Source organism: Clupea harengus, chromosome 3, assembly GCF_900700415.2.
Source record: "Clupea harengus chromosome 3, Ch_v2.0.2, whole genome shotgun sequence".
NCBI lineage: Eukaryota > Metazoa > Chordata > Actinopteri > Clupeiformes > Clupeidae > Clupea > Clupea harengus.
Genome location: NC_045154.1, coordinates 27,992,507 through 28,004,299, shown reverse-complemented (window position 1 = coordinate 28,004,299; position 11,793 = coordinate 27,992,507). Strand labels below are relative to the sequence as shown.

The window sequence follows — 11,793 nt, the reverse complement described above, 5'->3', positions numbered from 1 at the left end:
GACAGGCAGCGGCACGCTGAAGACCCACAGCACGGGTAAGCAAGGTGCATCCGCGGTCGCAGTGGACGGACACAATGTGTTTATCTAAACCCTCCTTCTGAGTTGGCTTCTGTCTCATTCCTTGTGGTCAGAACCGTGACAGAATGCCTTTCCTGATGTGTGATGAAGCAGCTCCGCTGAGTTGAGACCAAAGGGCTTTAATCTAATGAGATTATCACAGATTTGATGTATAGGCTCCACCCTTGCTGCACGGACACTTTGAGGTCTGTAAGGTTGTTAGCTAGCTCACCGTTCCTGTATGGTGAGATGCTCTGAGAGCAAGATGAGTAACAGCTGAAAGTTTATCTTTGTGTTTTGAAAGCCGTTGGAGGGATAAGCTTTGGCTTTGTCTGTAATGACACGGTCGGTTGCTTTTTGCTCCCCCTCTGCTTCCCAGGTAAGACGGACGACGCCAAGGTGTCAGAGAAAGGCTGCCTTCCTCCACGCTCCAACGGCCTCCAGTGCTCAGACTCTGGCCGGGACGACACCAAGAAGCCCCCCCTCTCCTCCTCTACCTCCTTCGGCCGAGCCTCCCAGGCGCCCTGCTCCACCACCAACCCCACCACCACCTTCGGCTTCAAGAAGCAGATGGCCATCCTCAGTGGCTCTGCCACCCTGGGGAAGGTACCCAAGTCCATGGGTCCTCTCCAGAGTGGGCGCAGCAGCGGTCTCTGCCGGCAGAGCAGCGTGGATGACGCCTACCTGCCCATCGGGAGCAATGGTGGCAGCGGCGGGGTTTGCCGAGGCTCCATGCAATACCGCAGCTTGCCCAGACCCAGCCGCTCCTCAGCGCGTTCTGCCGGCACCAGCACCGACGCCAGCCTCAGGACTGCCACGCTGCCCAAAGGCCGAAGCACCACCAAGGCCGTGGGTGCCAGCCTCCCTCTTAACGGCAACGGTGTTGGTGGAGGTAGCAACCAGACGGACCGGGAGAAAGGTTCGGAGGTGGATGGCGTGAAGCCAGGAGGACAGGGACAGGGAGCGTCTGGGAGGCAGGCTGGGGGGAAGTACAGTGAGCTGTCCTCACCTACTCTGCGCAGGTTAGTCTGTGTACTTTCATTTACATTCATGCCTCATGATCATACCTGTCAAAAAATGCATCTAATGAAGGCCACAATTCCTTCTCGACATGTTGTGGTTAACTCTTCTCGTCTTGTTAGTAAACGCAACTGTTATTTAACTATTTGTGTACATGCTATTCTCCCACAGATTAGATTAGATTCAACTTCATTGTCATTGTGCAGAGTATGGGTACAAAGCCAATGAAATGTAGTACAACTATATGCAATGATGCTATACAGCCAGTACTTAAATAATAGTTCTTAAAATAATAGTACCTAAAGGAAATAGTTCCTTTCATCTTGGTACAGTTTATCCTTCCACTGCTTATTATTGGCAGTAGTGCTGCCACTCTCATTCCCTGGCGCTGGATGGTTACTAGTGGAAGGGCCCAACCCTAAGAAAGTGAAGGTTCAAGTCGTCCTCAGCTCTGCCTGTCTCCAAGTTATTTCCCTTGGCTCCGCGGTTCCGTTGGAGTCTGTTCAGAGAGCATGTTTTGTTTATCCAGGCCGGGATGACACTCGCGATCGGATGGCCTGTTGAAAACGGCCCCTTGACTGATATCACTGCGCTGTTCCCTGGGCTCTGCTCCGCGCGCACACCCCCTCACACACACACACACACACACACACACACACACACACCCTCCCTTCTCGTCCCTGTGCGTGTGAAGTGCTCCAGCGCTGTTAGTTTAAATCAGGGTGACTGGAGACAGACTGAGAGGCCAGTGTTTTCACGGGGCTTGACTGATCACTCGGACGCTGGACTCCGCCGGACGATGTTATCGCGCCAGTCACCCCGATGAAGTAATGAGAAAAAACACACAAGGACCTCTGTTCATCTCGATGTGCCTTTCTTGAGCGATGTACTGTAATCCCTTAATCAGAGGAGATTTACTTTACATTAAGATACTCCACTCTCGTGATACAGATACTGCCAAAGAACATACAGAAGATGCTGCCAAAAAAATATTTGTTACATAGTGTTATGATATTACTATCAGTATATTTGTCCAGTGGCTTGTAATTGTCAGGAAATGCTGTTTAGAGTACACAGTGGTAGGTACAAAACAGCAGGAAAGCGGTTCGGACTAAAACTAGCAAGCTAACTTCCTTAAAGGCCTGCAAAAACCTTTCAAACAGCAACAGTCCAGCTGGCACTGATAAAAGCTTGCTAACGTGCCAAAAGGTTTCTTTTGGTGATATTAATTGGCGGTCTTGCGCCATGGAAGCGAGTGGGAACGGCAGCTGTGTTTATCTATCCTTCACATGACCATGTACCATCAAAATGTATGTGAAGATCACACCAAAACTAGTCGCCTATGGAAGCATACCTCACAAAGTGTCACTTTCAGTTCCATAATGTTGCTTTGACTAGCTTGTATTTATATTGTTATACATTTTGCACGTTGTAGTGACCATATCAAGCAACCGCCCCCTCTCATCATTCCTTTCCCCTATCTCTCTCTCTCTCTCTCTCTCTCTCTCTCTCTCTCTCTCTCTCTCTCTCTCTCTCTCTCTCTTCTCTCTCTCTCTCTCTTTTCGTCCATCTTTCAGATTGTTCGGAAGCAAGCCCAATAAGCAGGCCTCTCTCTCCAGCGCAGAGAGCGTGAAAAACTCCACCGTCATCTCCAACCCTCTCGCCACCTCCAGCCAGCAGGGCGGCCCCGGGGGCTGTGCCGCCTCCGCCTCTGCCACCGCCGCCGTCGACTCGGTGTGGAGCTCCACACTGGCCTACACGTCCCAGGGCAGCAGCGAGGCGGGGGAGGGGGGAGCCCTGACCAGGGAGGAGGCGCTGGCCGCCTGCCTGCACTCCTCTGCAGGAACGGTCAAAGCTGGCCTGGCTGCCAGGTGAGACTGGGGGGAAAAACAGGTTTCAGACAAGACAAGACAAACTGAAACTCGCGCCATTAAACACACACCATGTGTTCAGCATTGTGCCAGTGCAACTTAGAATGAAGTTGACGAACTAGTAGAGTGTAAAGAATTGTGGCCGTGTTCAACATCTGCACACTTGTTTACATGCATGCACCTTTGGCAGGGCCTGTCTTAAGTGGTAAAACACCTCAAAATCCTCGGCAGATCTCTCTTTTTTTTCTCTTTTTCTTTCTCTTGTTATCTGTCCTTTTCCTTATCGCTTCCTTTCTCTCTGACTCCCTTATATCTTTCCACAAGTTATTGTTTTGTCTCCGCTGCACATGTATGCATGCGTGTGATATCAGGAGAGTCAGATGGTGTGCATGTTTTCTTCAGGTGTTGCGGGTTGAAAGCAGCCTGGCCTATCGTAACTGACGATCTCACGTCTCTCCTCTCTGATTCTCCCCTTTGCTGTGTCTGCCCCCATTCTCTCTCCGCTGCCTAGCCCTCTCTCGTCCCCCACCGCTAGTCCCAAATTCAGCCGAAACACTTTGCCCCGGAGACAGGACAGGTAAAGGTGTTTGGTGTCAAGAGTGCTGTAGCTCTTTAGCGCTCTCTCTCTGTGTGTGTGTGTGTGTGTGTGTGTGTGTGTGTGTGTGTGTGTGTCCTGTTGTGTTGTGAGTTGACCGGTGTCCCCCTGCGTCCCCACATTTTTCTTTGTGATGCCACCTGCTGGCTTGATGTGAGCATGACCAGACCATCCGGTTTGGAGTCCCTGTTCTAAACAGGCTTACTGGAGTCTCTGTCCTAAACAGGCTCACTTCACTTTAGCCTCACACTGGGAGGTTTTGTGGCAACAGTGGCCTATCTCCTAGATCTGTTCTCCAGTGCATTGTTTGGTTTTGAAAAGTAAGTGTTCTAGATCTCCTTATAGTGCTCAGTTTGGTGGGATCACATACAATAATGATTGTCGCTGTCACAGCACTGAAGGCTTGAATTGAGTTGTCAATGTTCCAGTATTGACTAGTATGATGTATGCAGGTTTTATTTCTCAGCTGAAGTGTGGTTCATTTTTATATTTTTGTCATTCAGTCTCTAAAGCTGAAGCTAGTTTTCATTCATTTTAGCTATTCAACTTATCATTCATGCTGTTCATGTGCTGTGATAGTCTGCCTTGTCACCTGCTGTTATAATTAGTGTGTAATAGCTGGTGTGTGTGAATGCATGCGTCATTTGCATGTGTGATTTCAGTGTGATTTTTGTGTGTGTGTGTTGTGTGTAAATATGTATGTGTGTGTGAAAGTGTGTATGTGTCTGCCCACTTGTGGATTTGATGACCGTAGGTCTCTCCTCATCAGGTACGCCCACCTGCCCCAGCTGCGCAGCCAGGAGGAGCCACGGGATTGGCTGCGCTCACACTCCGCAGGCGGTCTGCAGGAGGCGGCGGGGACCGGCCTCACCTCCCCCTCTGGCACCTCCCGCTTCAACTTCACCCAGCTAGGTAGGAACCAGACTGGTGGTGGCAATAAGACTTGTGATTTATTGTAATATAAGGATAGTTGTAGCCCAAGTGTAAGTGTCCTCTCCACTTTGCTGTATTGATTCTTACCCCAGCCATTCTGACGGTTAATGCCATGAATCTTACTGAAGTGCTTGAAAGGCAGTATACGGTGAAATGTTGTGGTCTTTGTGGCCTCTCATAGCTCTATGAAAAGAACCGAATGGCATGAAAACAGTTATTCCCTAAAAACAGGAATAGATCAGTATCAGTTCAGTATCAGTTATTTTTGCCTGCACATGCAAACGATTGGTTAAATACAGGGAGAGGTGTGATTGTATTTAAGCTGCTTTTCCAAGCACTGGTATCTCCTTTTGCAAATTCACCTGTGTTTTGCTGAAATTCATGGGGTAGATGGTCTTTTGCAATGTCAAACAAATATTTGTATAGTATGGTGGTGTTCGTATTTGCCTTCATGCAGCAGTGGTTACATATTACTAGCCTGTTTATCCACCCTCTGTTTATCTGGGAGCAAAGGCTTGCCAGTTAGCCCCTGTAACTGTGGTTTGGACATGTTGCTCGATCCTGATGTTGTTCTGACTTCAGCAGCCAGCCAGACCACAGCCACACACATCAACATGGCCACCCTGCGTACCACCAACGGTCTGGCCAGTCAAGATGGCCCCTACGACCCTTACAGCGACCCGCGCCTGCGGAACTGTCCGATGTCGCTGGAGGAGAAGAATCGCACCATGAGCAGCTCCGGCTCCTTCAGGGATGGCCTGGAAGAAGGTGAGACTCGCAGACCTCCTTCACTGGAGGTGCACGTCATGAAGCCTCAGGCTTACTGTTGGGGATTGTGTGAAGTTCCTTAAAAGTGTTACATTGAATTGAATTGAATTTTACATTAAATGGTGAGGTTTTTTTTCCATTATTGTTTGTTTACTCCAGACTACTGAAAACCCACTGGGAGAAAAAATTATTAAAAAACATCCTTAACCACATAATTACTAATTCTGTGGTCGTCTGCGGCAGAGTGGGCTTTCGTCCCAGCAGGCGTTGCTATCAGAAAGTGGTTTTGACAGTTATTTTTTGAGGCAACATGTCGGCTTAAAATATCCACAAGAAACAAGAGCCAGGAAACACACAGAGAAATGCTTTGTTGCACCCCAGGAGCGAACAAACGCTCGCTCTCCTGGCTTGATTAACGACCTCTGTGATCGTGTCCTGAGGCACACTCTCCTCCTCTCCTCTCCTCTCCTCCTCCTCCTCCTCCTCCTCCTGTCCTCTCCTCTCCTCTCTTACTAAGTCCTCTTGGCCGCGGGAGAGGGTGTTGAGTTCCTCAGGTCCAAAGGCGGGGTCTAGATTAGCACACGTCTGCGGTGTTTGGACTTGCAGGTGGGAACATAAACACCTTGATTAATATCGACAGTGGTCTCCGAGAGGCTGAGTCACCGAAGTGAACTCTGGGACACCTACAGTTTGTCTCAAGCAGGTTCGGCGGATGAGGTTAGCGTTTACCCTGTGAATAACGTAGCATGTGCTGTCATGGGTAGAAACAACAAGACAGATCCAACAAACATAAACACTAGCCCGGGTGACTTTTCAGGTGAACCCGGTGTGTTTGTTCATGAGCACGGAGGCCAACGCTGACCCACCAAAAACAAATTCAAAGTCCATGAGGTGCTTGGTGGGGAGAGAGGACTGTTACTGTGCTATTTATTTGGTCATGTTCTGTTTTGTTATTTCTTGTATTGAATACCATTCCAATGAGTACATTTTAATACACTTACAGGAACTGGTCCCCCACTTTAGACCAGATGTATTGCCCACAGTAACGTAATGTTTTTCCTTGAAATCATGTCGGGGCTGGTGAAAGTGTGACTGTACACTCGCTGACAGGCATATTCAGTTGCTGCCCGGTGACGGGCGTATTTCACCACACTTGTAAAGTTGAGAGAAAAAGAAAAATGAAGAAGATAAAAGTTTTTTTGTTTTGTTTTTTTGTTCAGACGTGTTCGTTCACGCCCTAGCTGTCTCCCCAAACCTGGGGGTGATGAGGTTCACATGTGATTCACTGGGATTGGTTTGGCTAACGTACGTGTGTGTGTGTGTGTGTGTGTGTGTGTGTGTGTGTGTGTGTGTGTGTGTGTGTTTGGGTTCACAGTTCACGGCTCCTCTCTGTCACTGGTGTCCAGCACGTCCTCAGTTTACTCCACGGTGAGTCACTCCGCCAGGCCGCCTCACTGTGTCCACCACACTGAGCGGAGAGGAATACACTGTCCTCTGATGGCAGAACAGAAAGGGCTCAACTCAGGGTTGTCACATTACTTAGATCTTAAACAGCTGTCCTGTAGACAGAACTGTCCTTTTAATGTGCGTCCCCATTGTTGCCTCAGTCCTAATAGTAGCCCTATTTGTGAGCTAGTAAATGAGATCAGAAATGAACCATCTTCTGAAAGTAGAATTTGTTCATTATTCATTGTTCATTATTGTAAGAAACACAGCATCATTTCATATTATCGCCATTTGCTGCATATTAAGGAAGGCATATGGGCATCCACACTGGGGAGAGTTCCTTGAGTCTCTAGGCAGTAACCTAGACAGAGCTGATTTGACAGGGTGTGAAACACATAAGCGTCTTTTCTCCCTAAGAGAACCCTGAGCAAACACCCAAACAGCAGCTGTGTGTCCATCATGTCTGGATGTGCTGTGCTAACAAGCAGACGCACCCTGCTGTCAGAAATACCAGATACCATATCAGCCAACTCTGTTTCTCTGTCGTCCCTCTCTCTTTTAGCCTGAAGAGAAATCCCACTCGGAGGTAAGAGGACCTGTCGTCTGTCTGCAGTTGCTGAAGGAATGCCAGACTAAGTGTCAAAATCTCTCTGATGTTGAAACATGCCGGATTGTTCACAATATACAACAATTGCTAATGTTATTTTTCCCAGTTATTTCATTGCCCTAGTAGGTCAGTCTGTCTAGAATGTGTAAACATTAACTGAGATTTCATGTTTTGTAGATTCGCAAACTTAGGAGAGAGTTGGATGCTTCCCAGGAGAAGGTGTCTGCTCTTACCACTCAGCTGACTGCTAATGTGAGTATGACTGATTCATCAGACTGGGTGTACCAGGCTGCTAAAAGCAGTGCATTCATCCGCACGTCCTCACACTGTGAGAGGCCGCTTGTGTTTGTCATGAGCCCTGGCTGAGAGAATCTCTGGAAAGGTTGGTTTGAATACACAGTGCCGGTTTCACCCTGGTCTTCCAGACGGTCTTCAGTTTTAAGAGTGATATTTCCAGGCACTGTAGAGAAGGATATTGCAGTAGTGCACCCTAAAAGAGGTTTCAAATACTGTCATATGGAGTATACCATCATATCATCTACAACCACCTCCAGGTGTGCATGCATTTTGACACACACCCTCATTGTGTTATGTTACATTTGAAGAAGTCAGTCAAGTGGCCCTTTTGTGTTTTTGTTGCCAGTCTGTTTTCTAAGCCCAGTGCTTTGAACAGAAGCGTCTGGAGCTGCCTGCGAGAGCAGGAGTGCCTGTTAGGGTGATTCGCTCTGCTGGGTGTGTGGATTCAAGCAAGCAAGCAGGCAGGAAGGCTAATGAAAAGCATTCACCCCCTTGGCCTTCATCTGCACATTGTAGACGACACAGAGACTTTCACAACAGAACCAGTAGTTGCAAGTAGTGCATCTCTGATGGCTGTCTGTTATGCCACACACACACACACACACACACACACACACACACACACACACACACACACACACACACACACTCTCACGCTTGTGTTATCTCCACTTTGATGGAGAGCAGACCACATGTCCTGGCAGAAGCCGCCCACCTGAATGGAAGGCAGCCAGACCTTTTCCCTCGGCTCCATCCAACTTATCTTCTCATGTTCCGTGGCGTGCGCGCACGCGCGCGTGTGTGTGTGTGTGTGTGTGTTTGATAACATCTGGGCGGCCGTGCGTCTGAGCACTTGTGGTGTTTTTTTTTTGTGTTTGTGCTCATTCCTTCACGGAGACACAGCCGAGTGCTGGCTGCTGTGCGCCTCAGTAGCGTACGGTCAGCTCCGGCGCTAACGCTAGCATGCCGCTGGGGAGCTCCTGTCCGTCAGGAGGCAAGCCGGTGCAGTGGCAGCCCCTGAACAGATATCCCTCTGCTGGGAAGGAGCGCGAGGAGGACAGGGCCAGACGGCCTCTCAGGAGGACCCTGAGCCACAGCCCAGGGCAGGGGAGGACCAACGCCTGCTGTGCTCTCTCCGAGGTGGGCCGCACAGACCTACAGTCAGCCTGGGACTGGAACTGACGCTGATACGACTCATTTCATTTGGCCTGAGGTTATTGTTTATAGATGATTGGGATTATGGACCAGTTGGGTTATTAATTGTGTCTGGTCTTGTCTTGTGCTACGTCAAATACTGTTCTGTTATGTGGGAAAGGTGTGAGGTGAGACAATGAGTCAAGAGCTGTTATGTGTTTTCTGTGATGACTAGCAGCATTGTCTATGAAGGAGATTATAGCATTTTTTGTAACTGACAACAGATCTGCAGATCTGTCTTCACAGATAGGTGAAGAGAATATTTGCAAATATGTTTTGTGTCCTTGTTGACTATAGTGATGACTCTTTCAAACGTTCATTTTTCTTTCCTAGTTAAGCGCTGTCCAGTTGATACGGACTTTACAGTCAAAACTAACAGTCAACTTTTAAAATACAAAATATCTATAGTCTGTTTACTTCACAAATTGTTCAGCTTATGCCATCTCTGCAGTAGCATACAGGAGACTGGAGTGGCACTTTGTTCCAGTTTGTCAAAGAAAGAAACACCATTCGGTCTGTAGCTGGCTCCAGCCTGGTCCAGTAATGGCCTCCAGTCTCCCACCTCCCTCAGTGTTGATCAAGCCCAGACAGGGAGCTACTGCAGGGCCGTGCCTTACCAGATCATCAGTCTGTGTCAGATGCCTTTCCGACATGTTGTGGCCTGGCTTGGTTTTACTGTGACGAGAAATTGGACCTGACTCGGGGTTATGTAATTACGTGACTTGTCTTTCCACATCGCTTCACAGCTCTGATGTACAGAGTAGATAGCCTAGAACCAAGGGGTCTGTTGGCATTGAAAAAAATAAATCTCTTACCCTTGGGGGTGTTTGGCGGTGTGTTTGTGTGTGTGTGGGGGGTTGTGTGTGTATGTAGTGTGTGTGTGTGTCTGTGTGTGTATGTAGTGTGTGTGTGTGTCTGTGTGTGTGTGTGTGTGTGTGTGTGTGTGTGTGTGTGTGTGTGTGTGTGTGTGTGTGTGCTCATGTGTGCGTTTTCATGTGTTCACAGGCTCACCTAGTGGCAGCGTTTGAGCAGAGCTTGGGGAACATGACCATCCGACTGCAGGGTCTGACTATGACCGCCGAGCAGAAGGTGGGTCAGCCTCTCCTGAGATCTCCACAGCACTCAGCTCCTGAGATCTGAATGAGGCTGATTTGAGTGTTCATGTTTGAGCACACAGCCGCTTTGATATTCAGCTCTTAAGGGCAGTGGTTCATAAGAGTTGAATTTGACAGTAGGGGTTGAATATCATACTGGTACCTCACACACACTAAACCACGCCTTGACTGGAAACAACTGAATGTAGGGTGTATTTTGTACAAACATTTATTTTGATGTGTGTATATGTATTTCCTCATGTTATGAGAAATGAATGTGAACAATGTCGTTCTAATTGGTGTGTTCTTAGGACTCGGAGCTGAGTGATCTGAGGAAGACCATCGAGCTGCTGAAGAAGCAGAACACAGCAACGCAGGCGGCCATCAACGGTGTCATCAACACGCCAGACATCAGCTGCAAAGGTCAGAAGTCACTAAACAGGCACAGGCAACAGTTACCAGGCAACGTCTCCTCAATGTCTGCTTCCTGTTTTGAAAAAAATATGTCTACATTCTCTGACTATATGTTAACATACAGAAATGCACACTACAGAAGGTAAATTGTGGTAATTGTGTTATGAAGAATGGACGCATGGAGTATGTATCGTTTAACAATTATTACCTCACGACCTCTCCAGGTCCTTCAAACTCAGCCGGTGGATCACAAACGCAGCTGCCGTCGCAGTTGCTGTCGCAGTCACAGTCCACGCAACTGCAGTCGCAACCGCAGACGCAGACGGACCTGCGCATCCACAGGCAGCACTCGTCTGACAGCGTGTCCAGCATCACCAGCGCCACCAGCCTCTCCAGCGTGGGCAGCAACCACCTGGAGCTGGATGCCAAGAACAAAAAGAAGAGGAAGAACTGGGTGAGCTCCTTATATAGATATACACACACTCATTCTACTTGTCTCTTTGCTCTCTCTGTCTATATCCATCCCTCTCTCATTCTATCCCTCCTCCTATATTTCCATATGACTAACCAGTTTTGTCTGACAAGCACAGTGGTTTAATATTATACGACATATGCGCTCAAGTCTGAACATAATGTCTACACTTTAGCTTTACTAATCTCACGTAAGTGCCATTCACCTTCAGCAGGGTAACATGTACTGACCCTTGGTGATTTGAAACTTCTGATTCTGTATCTGATTTCTTTATGAATTGCTCGTGCTTTTTTCTCTCTCCCTCCCATTCTGTCGTTCCATCCGCCTGACTACATGCCATGCCTAGACTACATGTACCGGAGGAAAGGTGAATGAGTTGGTTGTGTTTTGGTCGGGGTTTGTACCCTGTAGCAAATAGATCCTCCTTCATGTATTGCACTTGACAGACCTGACACAGCCAAGAAACTTAGCCTTCAGCTTAGCAGTCGTAGAAACAGGTTTGTCATCTTGTAGTAATCTGCCTGGTGACACTCACAGTGGCTCTTTGTCTCATCTGAAACGGAGGCTGTTTTTTGAGACCGTTTCCTTCATGTGGTTTGATTGCTGAAATCAGTGTGTGATTTTATCTTCACGTATTTTTGCCTTTGTTTGTTCCCGTGTGTCATCACAAACAGCCTGTGTCGTGCGTGGGAGTTAAGGCGCAAGGCAACAACGACTATGTACGCCTCCTATTCATTCTTTCGTGTTTCATGTTGTGGAGGTTTGGTAGTGAGTGTGGCCTCTCAGTTATTCTACCACACTGGGATCTGGCATTGAAAACTTTCCACCAAAACTTTGTGGCAGAAAAAAAAACGGAAAGCAAAATAACAAAATAAATGTCCTGTCAGAAGTGGTTGGATAATCGATTAGTCTCACTCACTCACTCACTCACCAGAGTAGGGAAGTGTTTTTTATTCCGGGACTGGCTTAGATGATTTGCATTCCCTCCCTTTAGCTGGACTCGGTATGTTCCGTGTTGTTTATGT

At 48.0% G+C, this 11,793-nt stretch overlaps 1 protein-coding gene across 4 annotated transcripts in view; it reads left to right on the top strand.

The window, feature by feature from the left end:
- The window catches only part of LOC105889713 (neuron navigator 2-like), a 67,099-nt gene that overhangs the window by 43,811 nt on the left and 11,495 nt on the right, over window positions 1-11,793 (top strand). For 2 of the 4 annotated variants that reach the window (XM_031565246.2, XM_031565243.2), the window contains exons 14-24: window positions 1-35; window positions 437-1,079; window positions 2,655-2,948; window positions 4,313-4,455; window positions 5,062-5,244; window positions 6,620-6,672; window positions 7,253-7,276; window positions 7,475-7,549; window positions 9,794-9,877; window positions 10,194-10,305; window positions 10,521-10,750. The exon at window positions 1-35 is cut by the window's left edge and continues 296 nt beyond it. In XM_031565246.2, the coding sequence (XP_031421106.1) occupies window positions 1-35; window positions 437-1,079; window positions 2,655-2,948; window positions 4,313-4,455; window positions 5,062-5,244; window positions 6,620-6,672; window positions 7,253-7,276; window positions 7,475-7,549; window positions 9,794-9,877; window positions 10,194-10,305; window positions 10,521-10,750 (1,876 nt within the window). Of the gene's footprint in view, window positions 36-436; window positions 1,080-2,654; window positions 2,949-4,312; window positions 4,456-5,058; window positions 5,245-6,619; window positions 6,673-7,252; window positions 7,277-7,474; window positions 7,550-9,793; window positions 9,878-10,193; window positions 10,306-10,520; window positions 10,751-11,793 lie in introns of all 4 variants that reach the window. The other 2 variants (XM_031565244.2, XM_031565242.2) reach the window with 1 other exon arrangement.